The following is a 17,626-nucleotide window of genomic DNA, read 5'->3' on the forward strand; positions in this document are numbered from 1 at the left end:
CTCTCTCTCTCTCCCTCTCTCCCTTTTTGAGTCATTCCCTCGCCTCCCAGCCCAGGGGTGTCTGTGCTCCGTACAGGTTCAGGGCTAGAGACCACAAACGTGGTAGATCGAGATCAACAGGCAGCCAGGAAAACGCCGTTGTTCGAAGCTTAATATTATTGTAAAAGTCATTTTTATAGGACTATACGTATGTTTTTGCCTGTTTCAACTCATTTAAAACAAACTGCTAATACTTTTTCTTCAACTTATTTTCTACTGATAAGATTGATAAGGCAATTTTTCTACCATTCAGGCAGCGTTTGGTTCCAGTTCATGTCATTACAGTATGAAAACTGACTAGTAGAGACTCGGAGGTCAGTATTACAGTTTTTCTGACCAAACAATTAATCTATGAAGAGAGACAATAATCTGCAGATTAATCAGTAATGACAATAATCATCAGTAGTTGTTATTCAGTGGTAGTGAGCATTTGGTTGTTAAATTTTTTCGTCATGTCTTAAAAGTTACCTTATCATTATAACTTTTTACGATCACTGGAAGTCCATTATTTTGAAAATACTTCAGTGTGAAATATTCAAGTACCGTGGGAAGCTCAGACATTTCACATACATTTTAAATGCGATTGATTACCTTTTACAAGCATGTTTATAAAATCTGCACATTGATTTTTTTCGGTTTATATTAGTTTATCGGAGATGTACTGTATCAGTATCGCTGTACATCTCAGCCGATAAATAAAAAATTTCCGTAGAGAAATGCAAAAAATATTTCTGAAGTGGTTTTGAAATAGTGTCGCTATTACATAATTTATCCACCATAGGGAACTGACCAGTTTATTTTTCAACTGTAAAATATCCCTTCCAGTGCATAACTCGGTCACAACTCTTTTACAACCAAATTTAAGGAATCTTTATTAACCAATATATGTTTATCAGATTACTAACATTTGTAAATATTAATATTTGTGTCATTCCTCAAAAATCGAGTATATGTCAGGCTACAGTTTGAAAGTAAATGTTGTTGGGTTAAAACATGCAAAAACACAGCTACGGGCCTTTAAATCAGACATAAAATGTTCTCAGAGTTACATTTGATTGCAAGAAATGAGTAAAAAAAAAAAGCTAACCAATTATCTCAACCTTTATTTTTCCACACATTAATCACATCCACTACACCTCATTTACTCCTGCATTTTTATTTTATATGCATGATTCTCCTTTGCTTCTCCGACCATCTTCTTTTCCTTGAACTTGTTTTTCCTCCATTTTCTTCCTCTTATTCTCACCCTTTACGACACACACACACACACACACACACGCACACGAACCCACACACACTTGCCAACACACCAACATTAACACCCCAGCTGCTGGAGTGGATCCGTCGCACTATCCCCTGGCTGGAGAACCGCATGCCCGAGAACACCATGCAGGCCATGCAGCAGAAGCTGGAGGACTTCAGAGATTACCGCCGCCTCCACAAGCCGCCCAAAGTGCAGGAAAAGTGCCAGCTGGAGATCAACTTCAACACCTTGCAGACCAAACTGAGGCTCAGCAACAGGCCCGCCTTCATGCCCTCAGAGGGAAAGATGGTCTCGGTAGGTCACAGCAACGCGTGAAAGTACAAATTCACACACCATATTTAACCCGTGTCTCACTTGGTTGCTTTGAAATGTTTTCTACAGTACTGCCCAAATATGACCTAGAGCACTGTTACCTTGATAGATGAAACCGGAGGAGATGTGGCCAACAGACTGTTAACCCTGTTAACCAAAGACTGAAATTGTATGTAGTTGTGTATGCATACAGTTAAACGATTGCACGTTCATAATTCTTTTTCCGAAGTCTAAAAATGTAAACAAAAGAAATTGTTTGTAGGAGTTTTTGTAACGTACATCCAACTTAAAGCTGCGATAATCAGTGTTTTTATATTTGCAATGCATCAAATGACTCAGTGTGATTTGAACAGGGTCGCTTCTGGAGATGAACTGGCAGAAAATTGTCCCCCAGCTCTCGGCTCGGTTCCTCTCAGCTCTACGTAGCATTTTAGTATATTTCAGCTAATGGTTGCTTGGTTTTACCGGCTGCATCTTCATAGTTTTATGGTCACTTTTGGCTCACAGCTCTCACAAGCATCGCAGCGGGCAAACTGTCCCAAAATCTAATGACCAATGTAGTGACTAGTTGTTGAACATAGTGGAGAATTTAGCAGCTAAAGAGCCGGATATTTTTCTCAGAACTTGGTGAAAGCAAGAATCGAGTGAGTATCGGATACACATTAATCAAGTAGCCAGAAACTGTTTCAAATGAAAGCAGATGTTGCTCCATATCTTCCGGATGAGTAAATATACAACTGTTTGCAAAAAATATCACCTGATCAATTTTAATAACGTGATGATATGTGAGTGTTGTGTTTACAGCTTGTTTCCGTTGCCCACAAGTGGCCAAAAAATCTGTTAAAGCAGGTTTACCTTTATTTTAAGTTCAGCAGACATGCACATCTGATATTTTGTTTTGCATACAGAACTGAATAGTTTTCCACTATTTGTGGACATTGCCTAATTTACACATGATGCCACTCTTATGTTTATTTCTGCCCGTTTTTTGGCAAGAGTAAGTCCTTGAGTATTGTGCCTTGCCTCGTACAGGACATTAACAACGCGTGGGGAAATCTAGAGGGAGCAGAGAAGGGCTATGAAGAGTGGCTGTTAAATGAGATTCGCAGGCTGGAGAGACTCGACCACCTGGCGGAGAAATTCCGCCAGAAAGCAGCTATCCATGAAGCTTGGACTGAAGGTACTGAACATTTTAACGGAGCTGAGAACTGCTCACTGTCTCTAACATAACGATCCAGCAGGCTCCGGTGTTTAGTGTCATGTGCCTCAGGCCACAGTGAAGTAAAATAGAAATTACAGCCTATAAAAATTTAAATGTTTGAGATGTCGGCTTGTTAAAATGCAAAATGCAATTCTGTCTTGTTTTAGTATCACCTAAGAACCTTTTTGAAGGGTTCAACGTCAAGGCAAATGTCACTGTTGACTGGTTTGAGGTAAAAACTTTTTTAAATTTTAACCTCACTGGTACTTTTTTCTGTGTGTCCCCCTGCAGGTAAGGAGGACATGCTGCAGAAGCGTGACTACGAGACGGCCTCTCTTTCAGAGATCAAGGCCCTGCTGAAGAAACACGAGGCCTTTGAGAGTGACCTGGCCGCACATCAGGACCGTGTGGAGCAGATCGCGGCCATCGCACAGGAGTTAAAGTAAGAGGCGACAAAACAAGGCCGGGGTTGATGGTAGAAAGATTAAGCTGCAGCCTTCTATAGATCAATCAAGGCTAAAATTGATTAGGATAGACTGATGGTTGCTTGTGGGGGCAATAATGGCACTGGAAACTTTTGCAAAGTGAGGGTAGGCGCTGCATCTAGGACATTTAATGGATTCAGATACACACAGTGATTATTTTCCCATTTGCTGGTGATCTCAGACTTGATTATTTTCAGAATTTTAATCATAAACATCAAAAGTTGCTCTCTTGAGCTTAGGTTCACTTAATTAGCAGATTCAAATTATGGAACACCAAAAAAAAAAAAAAAAAGAAAAGAAGAAAAGAAATACAAACCTTAAGAGAGACACAAAGAAACCCCTTCAGGGGCCATAAAAATATTTCACACCACAAAAAAGGAAAAAAACAAACAAATCAAGATAACAAACAAAGTCAGGGCAGGATCAGAAAGGCATTAAAGTGCATCAGAAAAAGAGGATGGTACAGAAACAGCATGAAACAGCACATGAATACGCTAGCATTACTGTGAATTAAAACTGTGATAACGATAATGAAGCTCTTCCATTCTTGTCTGTTTGTGCTCCAGTGAGCTGGACTACTACGACTCCCCCAGTGTTAACGCTCGCTGCCAGCGGATCTGTGATCAGTGGGACACACTGGGAGCTCTGACCCAGAAACGCAGTGAGGCTTTGCAGGTGAGAAGGGTTAAAAGAGACTCTGGGATAACCCTTAGAGAATTGAAAATAAACGAGTTACTGAAGAGTCAAATATCTAACTTCTAAAGTCACTCACTTTGCTACCCCTCTTTTTAAATCCCCTCTGTCCTTCTTGGTGCTGGTTGGAGCAGAGATAATTACACATTTAGACATGAAAGTGTTTTCCCGCACAGTGAGAGGCGGTGAAGAGACTGTTTGTTTTTCAGGGTTCCTGCTGGTCTTGAGCATCCTTTGAAATTTGGAGATTTTATCTGTAAAAATATCACCCCTAAATCCATCTATGTGCCCCGGCTCTTTGGAAGATCGTGAATAAAATGAAGCATCTGTGAATCCTTGAATTTCGCCCAGCGAGACTTTGAAGGTCAATAAAAAGCCTCTGCATCTGTGGGATAACTTTGTTTTTTTTTAATGCTCAACAGAGAACTGAGAAGCTGCTTGAAACCATTGACCAACTGTACCTTGAGTTTGCCAAAAGAGCGGCTCCATTCAACAACTGGATGGAGGGCGCCATGGAAGACCTGCAGGACACCTTTATCGTTCACACCATCGAAGAAATCCAGGTGAGCACGGAGAGAACTCACAGGGAAGAATAGAGGAAACTTTATTCAGGCTAGAATGAATAAAAGCAGAAACATGAAGCATGTAAATGGTTGTGAGGGTATTTATACAAAAATGTGTTGCCGTGAATTTAAAGCAATAGTTTGACATTTTGGGAAATCCGCTTATTCGCTTTCTGATGGCGTTGGATGAGAAAATTGATGCCACTCTCAAGTCTGTGCAGTAAATATGAAGCTGGCGCCAGCGGCTGGTTAGCTTAGCTTAGCATGAAGACTGGAAATGGGGGGGGGGCAGCAAGCCTGGCTGTGTCCAGAGGTAACAAAAATCTGCCTTCCAGATCCTCTAAAGCTCAATGATTAAGATGTTATGAATCAATTATTTAATATGTACAAAATCCAAAGTGTAAAAATGACAAAGTTGTGGTTTTACGGCAGGAAGGAAGTTAAGTAAATACAACCGGCCCAGAAATACTCTGGTACAACACCCTGTAAAACTGCAACTTGTCATTTTTACACTTTAAGATTTAACGTGTTACCGTCTTCGCTTTAGCCGTGCATTTTCCTGACTGGTATCAGAGTGATAATGATCCTCTCATTTAACTCTCGGCAAGCAAACACATAAACATATCTCCCAGAATGTCAAACTTTAAACTTTGCTTTCTGCTTCAAGTCCAATGTAAAGTAGAGAAACATGGGAAAGAAATGGATTACTCACTTTTCATGTAGTTACGTACGGATGTTACTAGTCTGTAAGATTCGACCCCTTTGAGATGAGTTGTCCTTGGGATTTTCAAATAAATACACTAGTTCTCTGTCACTGGGACGTTAAGAGAGAAAACCACAGACTGTCGTTAAAAGCCAGTTTCTCTTTCAGATGGAATGATGAAAACCTTTGATGTTATTGTTGTGGTGTATATTTTTATGTTGTGCATTGATGTTTTTCGTCTCAGGGATTAAGCACAGCCCACGAGCAGTTCAAAGCCACGCTGCCAGAGGCAGACAAAGAGCGCCTGGCCATCCTGGGCATCCACAATGAGATTGCCAAGATCGTGCAGACCTATCATGTGAATATGGCTGGCACCAACCCCTACACCACCATCAACCCGCAGGAGATTAACGCCAAATGGGACAAGGTAATAAAATCAATCGCTAGCCAGGACATACAATTCAAGATGGTTTATAATCTTTATTTATTCAAGAGAGATTTAATCTGGCAGTTTCTGTCTGCTCAGTGTAGCCACAGTCCTTTGGTTTGTTGGCCACTTAGCAGCTGAATGAGGAAATTGGTGGTTTAGTGCCTTGCTTCACAGCACCTTGATGGCAGTGGGATATAGATAGTGCCAAATACTTTCCGTAGGGTTTCGCAACTCAAACTAGCCCGTATGAGCTTCCACTAATCATCAGTCAAACCAAACCTCAGGCCACAGAGACTCTTCATGGGAGATTTTGATAGAAACGATACGGAAGATTAAGTTTTGGATGAGGTATAACATAGCATTCAAGTCCTGAGAATTTGCTGCAACATGAAAAACAGGTGGGTGAAGAGCATATGGAGCAGGATCAGTTTGCTTTGTTTTCATATTTTTCATTCGATTTGACATTGGACAACATTCATAAATCAAACAAACAAACTCGTATTTCATTGGACACAATCCTCTTGCATAATAATACAGAGGTATTTAAAATGAGAAAGAAAGAATAACAGAGAGGCTGCAGGAAAAAAATCAATATACAGCTGTATAAACAAAACCAACTGCGTGGATCAGACTAACCCCAGGACGCTGTTGTTCTCCTATGTTCTTAAAAGTCTGAGAGTGTGACGGTTTGATGAGCAGATATCACTCACATGTTTGTACACTAGATATGAAGCTACCGCCAAGTATGCAGGCTAACGCAGTTTAGCACAAAGACTGACCAGCTAGCCTGGCTCTGTTTGCCTGGAAGCGTGTCCTGGCCAAGAAATAGCTGGGCACATAACCCCCGGTAAAATGACAAATTATTGTTTTTCAACTTCGGTTTTTGTACGGATGAAACAAACGAGATATAATAAGAGTAACTGGTGAGCTTTAGAGGTGCTGGTAGGCTGATTTTGTTGCCTTGGGACAGAACTGAGCTAGCAGTTCCCCCCTGTTTCCAGTCTTTGTGCTAAGCTAAGTTAGCTGCCTGGTGTTAGACTTATATTTAGCTTACAGACATGAGTGGTAACGATTTTTGTCGTGTAAGACTCGGCAAGAACTCAAATAAACACATATAGTTACTAAAGCACATTGAACTAATATCCCATTCTCTCTTTAAGATGTTGCATCCTCATGTATGTTAGAAAATTATCCCAGATTTGACTTGCTTTGCTTTGCTTTGCACATTATTGACTCTAGATATCATATTTTTAAAGGAAGCAGTCTCTGTGTTGAGTTTAAACCACTCTGTATACTCCAGCCCAAACTCTGTTTTAGTTTGGTGTTTTCAGATTTAATAGAGAAGCAGAATGTTGTATTATGAAAAAGGTGAAATGTGGGAGAGAGGATTTCATTTTACTTTTAAAGGGATACTGTTTTGAGTCATCATCATTGTGGAAAATGGGAAAAATAAAAACAAAATACGATGTTCTTTGTTCATTATATGTGTCATTCTTCCCTCTTCATTAAAATCATATCAATGTGCATTTACACATTTGGGTTTTCCATCGCTCTGCTGTAGGTCAGGCAGCTGGTGCCTCAGCGCGACCAGGCTCTGATCGAGGAACACGCCCGGCAGCAGAACAACGAGCGTCTGCGCAGACAGTTTGCCAACCAGGCCAATGTCATCGGGCCCTGGATCCAGAACAAGATGGAGGTCAGTATGAACCCACCCAAAACTCAAATGACCACATTACAAGTTCAGAATGAGGCCAACTTGTAAGTTTAATCACCGACCAGTCCATTCCTGTCCAAAGTTTAAGACGGTAAAACTTTCTGACTCCAGTGTTTGATGATTGTAATTGTAATTGTTACCCTCATGTCTTTACTTAAATGTCCAGAAAATTATATTTGGGTTAATGATACACTTTTAACGCCAGATTTGATCAACTGGAAATGCAGGGCACTCAATGCGAAAACAAGGCAGTTCATATTCATACTGTAGCTACTGAAAAAGCAGAATTGCCAGATTTGCACTGACTGCAGCTGTACCCTTACTTGTATAGCATGCAAGTAAAATACCTAAATTAAATATGATAAGAATATGTCTGCATGACAGGGTAGTCTGAGCTACATAGATAAATACCAGGCAGGAATGGAGAGTTTTTGGTCATTTTTGTATATTCCGATCATGCCCTCCAGTCTGCAGTGACTCATTAGGATGTTTTTACCTCTGTGTATGTCAATGCAGGAAATTGGCCGCATCTCCATTGAGATGCACGGCACCCTGGAGGACCAGCTGACACACTTACGCCAGTACGAGAAGAGCATCGTCAACTACAAGCCAAAGATCGACCAGCTGGAGGGAGACCACCAGCTCATTCAGGAAGCGCTCATCTTTGACAACAAGCACACCAACTACACCATGGAGGTAAAAACCCGGATTTAAGTTTTTAACACAAAGTAATAACCAAACTTGTCAAAGAAAACACATCTGCTGAGATTTCTGCTTTATCTAACTTAATGTTCCTACCTTCACTTTTAAATACAACTTCCGTTGGTGTGTTTGACATTGCCCATCTGACCTGGCTGTGTCCTGCAAATACTTTATGCTTTGTTGAATGGCGCCTCGGTTTCACGTGGTCGTGGTTTACCACAAAGTACAAAACAATGGGTTGTAGCATGTTAAGACAACCACTCGAAAGTCTTCAAGGGTTTTATACAGAACTTTTCTGACATGGCAGTTCACCATCCAGTCTCCAGTGTACGAAATTAACTTTCTGGCTCATCAGCCAAGTACTAAACTATAAACCCCTTCCTGCCCAAAATAGTTTTTACTGGCCAAAATAATTCATATGAATTTTACAGACATCCTGCACAACAACAGAACCATTTTCAAAGCTGTTACGTGGGTGTGTCTGGAATCAGCTGATGTATGAAGACTCTGGTAAAGAAACAAAAGCAGCTTTAACATTTTAATTTTAAATTAAATGAAATTAAAAAGTGATATTTATGACTGCATTACATACTGCACATTGTTTGGTGGCCTCGTGTGCCCTATCTGCTGTGGTTTAACCAGTGTCAGGCCATTTAAAGCACACGTCTTGTGATATTCTAGATTTTTCTTGTTTTCAGCAAATCCCATCTCCAATGTACTACAGAAACGGTTAAAACACATAAATGACATGGCCGCATACACTGCCCTGCTGCTGTAAACGCTCAATAAATCATCAAATGTGTATTAGACGTATTGGTGAAAATAGTCTCCAACAGCTGCAATATTTACTTTGGCTTGACTAAAGTTGACTAAAAAAACTACTGTGCCCAGCTGTTTCAGGAAATATGCTCAATTTTTAGTTAATAATTGTGACCAGTTTTTAAAGATTTATGTCTTTAGTAGGAACAAATGGGTTTGAAGCTGAGAGCCACAGAGAAGGTGCTGTAGAGAAGTCCAAAAGTATTGAGAGACAGACAAAAAAAACAACATATTGTTGGTTTTGGTCTTTTCATGGGATTTGTAGACAAAAATATAGAATATTGCCAGCATTATTATTTAGCTGTTCTGACAGGAGGAAAACAGCAGTTTATAGGATTCTGGTCTACACACAGCTGACTAACAGGCTCATCTTTTTTCTTCGAATTATTTTGCTCCGTGAGGGAATATGGAGGCCATCAGAGACAAAGCACAAGAACAGCCAAACACCTGCGCATAATCATAGCTTTCAGAATCAAACTTTTTAAAATGTTTACTAGCTGCCGTTGTAATGACTATTTTATCCACCAAAGGCATATTTTACAGGTCATGTCAGACATATCTGCACAGTCCTGAGCAGAAAGGTTTATCTGTCTCTTCCTCCACGTAGGATAAAACAAACAAATCATTTGCAACCACTGTTTGACCCCCCCCCCCCAAAAAATCCCAGCTAAAGTAATGCATCTGGGCCTGTTTTTCCTATATGTCTCTTTCATAGCCCTCCTTAAACTTCCTCTGCCTTCGTCTCTCTCTCTGTTCTGCAGCACATCCGCGTGGGCTGGGAACAGCTACTCACCACCATCGCCCGCACCATCAATGAAATCGAGAACCAGATCTTGACGCGGGACGCCAAGGGCATCAGCCAGGAGCAGCTGAACGAGTTCCGGGCTTCCTTCAACCACTTCGACAGGGTCAGTAGTCGTACTGAGTCACTGTGCAGACACAAAACAGCAGGAGAGGAGAGGTCTTGTGGTATGCACACTGCTCATTTACAGTCAGATGTTTGGATTTGGTTTTTGGCAAATGGATAAGCCTTAGAGTGAAACTGGAATAGGAGCCAAAAGATTTTATGTTGTTAAAGCAATAGTTTGACATTTGGGACATATTTTAATTCAAGATTGATACCACTCTCATATCTGGCCATTTTAGCAGACAGTTAGCTTATCTTAGCATAAAGACTGGAAACAGGGGCAAACAGCTGGCCTGGCTCTGTCCAAAGGCAATGAAATTTGCTCACTGGCCCCTCTAAAGCTACGTAACAAGTTGAATTTTGTTTGTTTGATCTGCGTAAGAACAGCAATCGGTAGTTTTTAAGGGGGTTTTGTTCCAGACTATTTCCTGGCTGGGAGCAGTTACTTCCAGGAATCTCTGCTGGTTTTTTTAGTGAGCTTCGTGAGTGCAAAGTGCTAAGCTACACTAAGCTTCATATTCCTTGTACAGACACGAGAGTGGTATCAGTCTTCTCATCTAATACACGGCAAGCAAGCGAATAAGTGTATTTCCCAATATGTTGAACTATCCTTTTAAAGACTTACGCATCCATTTACGGCATGTGGAGTCACGAGTTTGTCTTTTATATAATTAGACTGCATCAGTAAAGCGAAGAAGTTGAAGTGAGAATATATATCATTTCTGGGTTTGAGTCCATTCCCGTCATGTCACGCTGCCCGAGGTGTGGCTGATGGTAATCCTTTATCGATCCTTTGACCAGATGTGTAGAGTGTACAGTTTATGTGTGAAATGCATCAGGACGTGGAGTCAGCTTACAGCTTGGCCAAAAAGGGACTTAAAGTTCAGTGACTCAATATTCATGTTAAAAAAGCTCAGGAGCTTTAAGGCATGGCAATGAGGAAGGGAGCCAGAATCAGCCTCATGCACCAGCTAAATCCTTTTATTGTGAAATGCAAAAAAAAAATGAAAAATTAAATTCAGAGCAGGTAGAATGGAAATTGAGAATCTAGTTTATAGCACAGGTAGCTACACAATGTCTTCCCACTGAAGGGCTGCTGCCCCCCCCCCAGAACTTAGTGTTTACAGGGCTCACCATGTCAGGAACAGCACCAATTATGGATGAGTTTTTATTTAGCTCCCTCTCCGCCTGCCCCTCCTCCTCCTCCTCCTCACCCCAGCTCTCCCACGGACTCCACCATTACCTCATGCATTCTTCCAGAGCTGCCCTATTGTTAATCAATATCTGAGGCGGACGATCGGAGCCAAGAGGGAGTCGACTGTGGACCTTAATTTGTGCCTTTGTTTCATATTTTATTAGGATGAAGCCTCCACGCTTCGAAGCTTTCAGTGTGACAATTATTCTTCGACATGGGGGAAAAGTTTAATTATACCTTTTAATAATGTGGTAAGGTTATCGTGGATCAATGGAAGTGTGTGGCCGAGTTGAAACAATTAGTTGATTAATTGATTAGTCCATTGACAGAAAGTTCATCAACAGCTGTTGATAATCATTTAAGTAATTTGTCAAACAAAAGCGTCAAACGTTTGCTAGTTTTAGCTTTTTCACACGTGCTTTTCTACGACATATAATTGTAAACTGTAAACTTATGTTTAACAATTACTCGATTAATCAAAAGCTAATGAACAGATAAATCAATGATGAAAATAATTAACAGAACGATTGAAAATTAATTGCAGCTTTTTTGATAATCATACAGTTGTCAAATAGTTTTAAGCAAAACTGGCAAAAATTGGCAGATTCCAGCTTCTCAAATATGATTTTCTTCTTGTGTCTTAGTTTTCTATGATAATAAAAACAAAAAAGGACATTTTATGATGTCACCTTATACTCCGGGAATTTGTTATGTGTATTGTTTGCACCGTTTAACTGGTAAATTAAGAAAATAATTGCTAGATTAATCGGTAGTGAAAATAATCATTAGCTGCCTCCCAAGTCTGTTTATATACATGTACGCTATATGAGTATATGGGAAAATGAATGTGATTGTGAATGTGGGAAGTGTTTTCTCAAACATTTCGCTCTGACGTTTCCCTGTAGCGAAGAGGTAAAGAGACACTTTTGCATCTAAGAAGAGCGTACTTTGTGTTGTTAAGTACGAGTGCCATCGACGATATGAATAACATAACCTCACCACAGGGCCCAGTAGTCTGCCTGCCACACTGCACATTAACGCCTCTGAATGCCCTCGCCCAGCATGGCAGCACTGCTGCCACCGTGTGTTCACCTGCCAGATCCTAATGAATATGCACTGTGTTCTCTGTTTTCTATCTCTCGTGCATGGTCCCCTCCCCTCACCTCTTTCCCTTCCCACCCACCCCTCCACCCCCCTCCCCGTGCATGGTGCACTCCTTCCACCCTACTCCTTCCCCCCACCAACACCACCTCACCTACCTCCTCGTCTTACTCCATCCACCCCCCTCACCGTCACTGACACCGCTGTATGTGTTGCTGCATGGCCTGTGGCCCCCGACGCCTCGCCTGGCACTGGCCTCCCACACCCCAGGACCGCTCGGGCACTCTGGGCGCGGAGGAGTTCAAGGCCTGCCTGATCAGCCTGGGCTTCGATATCGCCAACGATGCACAGGTACTTAAACATAGTCACACCCCAGCGGTGAGAGGTTTAACTTTTTTCTTTTTTTTTTTCTTTTGCAACTTTCCCCCCTTGTATTTCTCTCCTTTCCCCTGTTCTCCCTCTCTTCCCTCCTTTACTGCTTATCCCTCCTGTTTAAATTCCCTTTTCGATTTCCCACATCTTGCAACATCCCCTTTGCGGATGGTTGCGGCTTTCCTCCCAAAATCTACTCTTTGTTCATCCTTTACTCTTCCAATGACTTCCTCCACTATCCCTGCCTCTCCTTTTCCATCTCTCTCTTCTCCTCCTGGTTTCGTTTGTCCATCGCTGACCTTGTAGAAGAGAACAGGAATCATGGATGCTGAAGACTTCAAAACCTGCCTTATCTCCATGGGTTACAACCTGGTAAAGCCTTGTACACTCTTCAAGTATGAAAATATGATTGTGTGTGATTATTGAGACCAACCGGAAATGGTAATAAATAGATGTAACCTTAATTTTATTTCAATTTGAAAACAATGTGTGTACTGTATATCTTATTTTGGATTTAGCAAAATGGTTAATTTTACATAGAGTACATTCAAAGATTTTCTCTCAACAGTACCTCAAAATAAGCTAAAACTCACTTGTTTAATATGTTCTCATACTACGTAATGACCAAAATAAGTTAGACCAAGTTACTGTATATCACCATATGTAGGATGTCAGTCATTTGCTATGTTACTTTAGTGCATTGCCATGGGGACTGTCACCATGGCGACTCAGCTTCACAGTTCCTCTCTGTTGCATCCAGGGTGAAAACGAGTTCTCCCGCATCATGAGCATAGTGGACCCAAACAGGATGGGCATCGTTACCTTCCAGGCCTTCATCGACTTCATGTCCCGCGAGACAGCCGACACAGACACTGCCGACCAAGTGATGGCCTCCTTCAAGGTTCTGGCAGGGGATAAGGTAAGGTTAAAATGCAGTAACAATAGATATCCCCATTGGCAAAAAGAGGAGCATTTAAAACACTTGTAGGAAAGCAGAGAAAAGATGAAGATGTGAGGTAAAAATAAAAATACAGAATGACTTTAAACAACTAATGTAAATCCACCATAATCTATTTTTTTTATATTAAGAATGGTTGCATGACTACTTGTTTGTGAAAGTTGGCTGCTTGTAGTGAGAAGTATCACCAGACTCTGCAGTTCCCTTTTGCTCTACTGAGCTTTTTTTAGCATCTTTCAGCTCACTGTTTTGGTTTTACAGCCTGCAACTTCACTGTTTTGGTTCACTTTCCGCGCTCTCATCGGCGTTTTTTTTTGACTGTGGACAGTCACCTGTTTTCAGTGAAAAAACTCTGACAAACCCACTGCACACTACCTACTCAGCTCCAAACAGCAGACAGACAAAGTTAGCGACTAGCTGGTGAACATAGTGGTGCATTTAGCAGCTACAGAGCCAGATATACCTCTCAGGAGTTGGTAGAGACCAAAAACAGAGCTAAAAGAGAGTGAAAATTGGACTTACATTCATCAGGTGGACACAAACAGGGCTCCAAATGAATGATAATGTTGCTCTATATCTGCTGGATATCTAAAAAGACAATTGAAGAAGTTCAGGATATCAAATTAAAAGTTCATGCCAGTGTTGTGTTTACAGTTTTTGTTTGCTGCCCCCAAGTAGCCAAAAAAAACGGTTTAACTTTAGAGATCATGTACGGATGACAGTCTTGAAAGTGCTATGGCAAAAGTTCACAATATATACCTGTAAAGTAAAATATGAGAGCACAGAAAACACATCAAAATAAGTTAAAAATAATTATTATTATACAATTGCATGGATTTTCACTATTTGTAGTCATAGCCTAATTTGCGCATCATACCATTCTTATGTTTGTTAATCTTTCTGTGTTTCTGGCAAAAATAAATATGTTTTCGAGTAGTCTATTTGAGTGTATTCACAACCAAGGATTTTAAAAGTCCAGCACCCAGAAAGAGAGATTATGAAGCCAGAAACCTCTGGAGCTGACAAACTGCAGTCACTGGTGTTCTTCAAAGCCACAAAAAGTGATTTCTGGCCACAAAAGGGCAGAATGTGATTTATGCACACATCCAACAGAAATGGAGCGACGCGGGCATTCCTGTTTTCCTTGTCATCTGTTCAATTCAAGTCCAGTGTGTGTTCCCATTTTAGCACTGGTTTAGTCTGCCAGACAAATACCTGATTATCTTTGGCTCACTCAACATTTGAATTTCTTTACGAGTGACTCATTTATTCCAGCTCTCAGCATTTCTACAATTGGCTCAAATGTACAAACTAACAAAGTAAACAATGAGCTGAAAGTGGCCAAAAAGCTGCATTGAGCTGCTGACTGGGTGTTGATTCTGAGTGTGATCGGCAATAGTAGAAACTTTTTCACATTATAATGATTTGATAAGTTTTATTCACACAACAACTTTCATGTACAGAATAAAAAGAAAAAAATAAATAATGAATAATTCAATTAAATTAAATCAGTGTCCAAAAAATTCAAAATCCAGATTCTGCTCTTTATAATAACTCATTTAATTCGCCAAGTTCTCCCCATTTGCTGCTTCGGAGATCACAAAGCATTTATAGCTTACTAACAGCTGCTATTCTAACATAAAGGAATGTAATTTTGTTTTTCTCATTCTCAACAGAACTATATTTTAGCCGACGAGCTGCGCCGGGAGCTGCCTCCAGACCAGGCGGAGTACTGTATCGCCCGCATGGCCCCCTACACCGGCCCTGACGGCGTGCCGGGAGCCCTCGACTACATGTCGTTCTCTACCGCTCTGTACGGAGAGAGCGACCTCTGAACACTCTGTCAGTTGTCCTGACTTGGGACCACCAGCCTACCTGCTCCCATCACCCCCACGTCCACCGACTGCCCCGTCACCACACTCCTGTCCTACTGCGCTCATTTTTTGTACGTCTCTGGCCTTATCTTTTTGTCATAATCCTCTGTCTCCTCCTCCTCCTCCTCCACCTGCTCTGCCTCCTCCCGCCTGTCCAGCCTCTTCACCGCTTCTTCACACTCTTTCTCAGTTGTATTTGCTTCCCACGCAATGCAGCAGCTCTCCAGGTTTACAAAGAGGGAGAGAAAAAAATGTTTGTTTCTGTTTTTATTTTCTTGTTGTCATTGTTTTTCTTCATAAAATGAATAAAGTTAACATATTTTATTATACTGAACAAAAAAAGGTATTTTTCTTCACCTGATTGAAAATAAGAGACAAAAATTGTAATAAAGAAAAATTGCTATACTTTCTCTTCTTATTCTGTTTGCTGCAGGGCTCAATTATGGTTTTTTCATAGATTTACATCAACAGTTTGTGCATTTAGCTGACTCTCTGATCCAGAACAACTTACAATGACAGTGATACAAGGAAAAGTAAATGCGTATATCATCAAACTGTATGTATACATCCCTACGTCTCTGGAAAAGCAGGTAAGAACCGAACCCACACTCGTTAACATGGATGTGGCGGCGTAAATACTCCCACCTGAAGGTTGTGATTACCTGCATTAAGAGGAGGTGATACATGCATAAATGGTTTTGCGTCTCTTATCCATTTTCCACAGGTCAAATACTTAACATTACTTTCCAGTTTTCAAACATTTAAACCGCACCTGTTAGACTTTGGATGGTGGTTAAACAGCCATTTAGTTTCCAAAACCTCATGTGAGTATATAACAAAACTTGGATAGAAACTTAGTCAAGGAAGTCCTCTACAGCGAACATCATATCAGTTTTTTCTTGTTTACTGTAAGTTATCAGCGTGGTAATGCAGTGCAGACAATTTAAATTAATCCATCATTTCACCTGCAGTATAGACCTTTTGCTAATATCAGTGAGCAGTGGTGCAAGAAGTACTCACATCTTTTACTCAGTTTCAAGTAGAAGTCGCGCATTCAAAAATTTTGCTTTGGTAAGAGTAGCATTAGAGACCAAAAATATTATACCAAAAGTGAAAGTACTCGTTATGCGGAGTGACCCGTTTCAGAATAATATATATTACTGTATTATGACTATTGATACATTAGCGTGTACATCACTTTAATGTTGCAGCTGGTAAAGGTGTCGTTTGTGAATTTCCCACCAAGGATTAATAAAGTCTGAACCTATAAAAATATATCATAATCTATTTGTTGCCTATATGTTTTTAATTAATTTATAATCGTAATTTCCCAAGTAAACAAATACTTGTACTTACTTTACTCCAATAAAAATAAAAGTAACCTCGACATTGTATTTAAGTACAGTACTTGAGTAAATGTACCTTGTTACTTTCCTCCACTGTTGATGACGGCTCCGTCCCAGTAAGTCATACAGTGAGGTAGCACGCACAATACCAGAGCCCTGAAACTATCAAACCTAAATGGAACACAGCCACTACTATTTACACATCTGTTTCTTCTTCTGTCAAGTCATGCGAAAAAGTGCATATCAAACGATGACAACATCACCAAGAACTAAAAGGGATTTCATGGTCACTTGAGAAGGTTGTCTATCTTTAGGGTCTTCATTATGGGTTATTCAAGGGGCCTTACACACCAGCACATTTTTGTTTCTCCCAGTTTTAGCTGATCAGACCTCTGCTCTGGTTAAGTTGGTTTAGAGCATTGTTGGGAGTTTGTGTTAAGTCACCAATTCCTTTTACTGTACATGGTCCTGCCCGCGGCCTGACTCACATCCCTTTATTTAAGCCAGTTAAAAGTCCCCTTGAAAAATTTTCCTTTTCAAGAGAGACCTAAAAAATAAAAAATAAAAATCATTGTTAAAACAATTACACCAAACAAAGACAGCTGTCACACGCCACGAGACCTATACACGACGTCCAGCTCGGATGGGATTAAAGGTTCACGGTGATCACGAGCGATCGGAGCACGTTGCCCACACAGCGCCGAGAATAACTCTGATCAGGCAAATTAAGTGAAAACACCCTGGCGGGTCGAAGGACAAGGGTGTGAGCTGAGACCAGCGGCTGCGGAGGTGGTAGGAAAACATCAAAAAAAAAAAAAAAAAAAAATTATTGTGTGCCCTGTGAGCTGGTCAGCAGCGGGGTGAAATGCATGTGCAAGCGCGGAAACACGCAAAGACATACAACGTGGAAGGTGGAGGAGGTGATCGAGAGACTGTAGGAAACGACGG

General features: G+C 40.8%; 1 protein-coding gene across 7 annotated transcripts in view; it reads left to right on the forward strand.

The window, feature by feature from the left end:
- The window catches only part of actn1 (actinin, alpha 1), a 94,658-nt gene extending 78,114 nt beyond the window's left edge, over nt 1-16,544 (forward strand). For 2 of the 7 annotated variants that reach the window (XM_040137902.1, XM_040137905.1), the window contains 12 exons: nt 1,367-1,597; nt 2,648-2,795; nt 3,108-3,258; nt 3,868-3,976; nt 4,417-4,557; nt 5,505-5,687; nt 7,252-7,386; nt 7,921-8,100; nt 9,687-9,833; nt 12,807-12,872; nt 13,261-13,419; nt 15,135-15,293. In XM_040137902.1, the coding sequence (XP_039993836.1) occupies nt 1,367-1,597; nt 2,648-2,795; nt 3,108-3,258; nt 3,868-3,976; nt 4,417-4,557; nt 5,505-5,687; nt 7,252-7,386; nt 7,921-8,100; nt 9,687-9,833; nt 12,807-12,872; nt 13,261-13,419; nt 15,135-15,293 (1,809 nt within the window). Of the gene's footprint in view, nt 1-1,366; nt 1,598-2,647; nt 2,796-3,107; nt 3,259-3,867; nt 3,977-4,416; nt 4,558-5,504; nt 5,688-7,251; nt 7,387-7,920; nt 8,101-9,686; nt 9,834-12,398; nt 12,480-12,806; nt 12,873-13,260; nt 13,420-15,134 lie in introns of all 7 variants that reach the window. The other 5 variants (XM_040137900.1, XM_040137903.1, XM_040137901.1 and 2 more) reach the window with 5 other exon arrangements.
- Nucleotides 16,545-17,626: the final 1,082 nt, after the last annotated feature.

This window comes from Xiphias gladius, chromosome 10 (assembly GCF_016859285.1).
Source record: "Xiphias gladius isolate SHS-SW01 ecotype Sanya breed wild chromosome 10, ASM1685928v1, whole genome shotgun sequence".
Taxonomy (NCBI): domain Eukaryota; kingdom Metazoa; phylum Chordata; class Actinopteri; order Istiophoriformes; family Xiphiidae; genus Xiphias; species Xiphias gladius.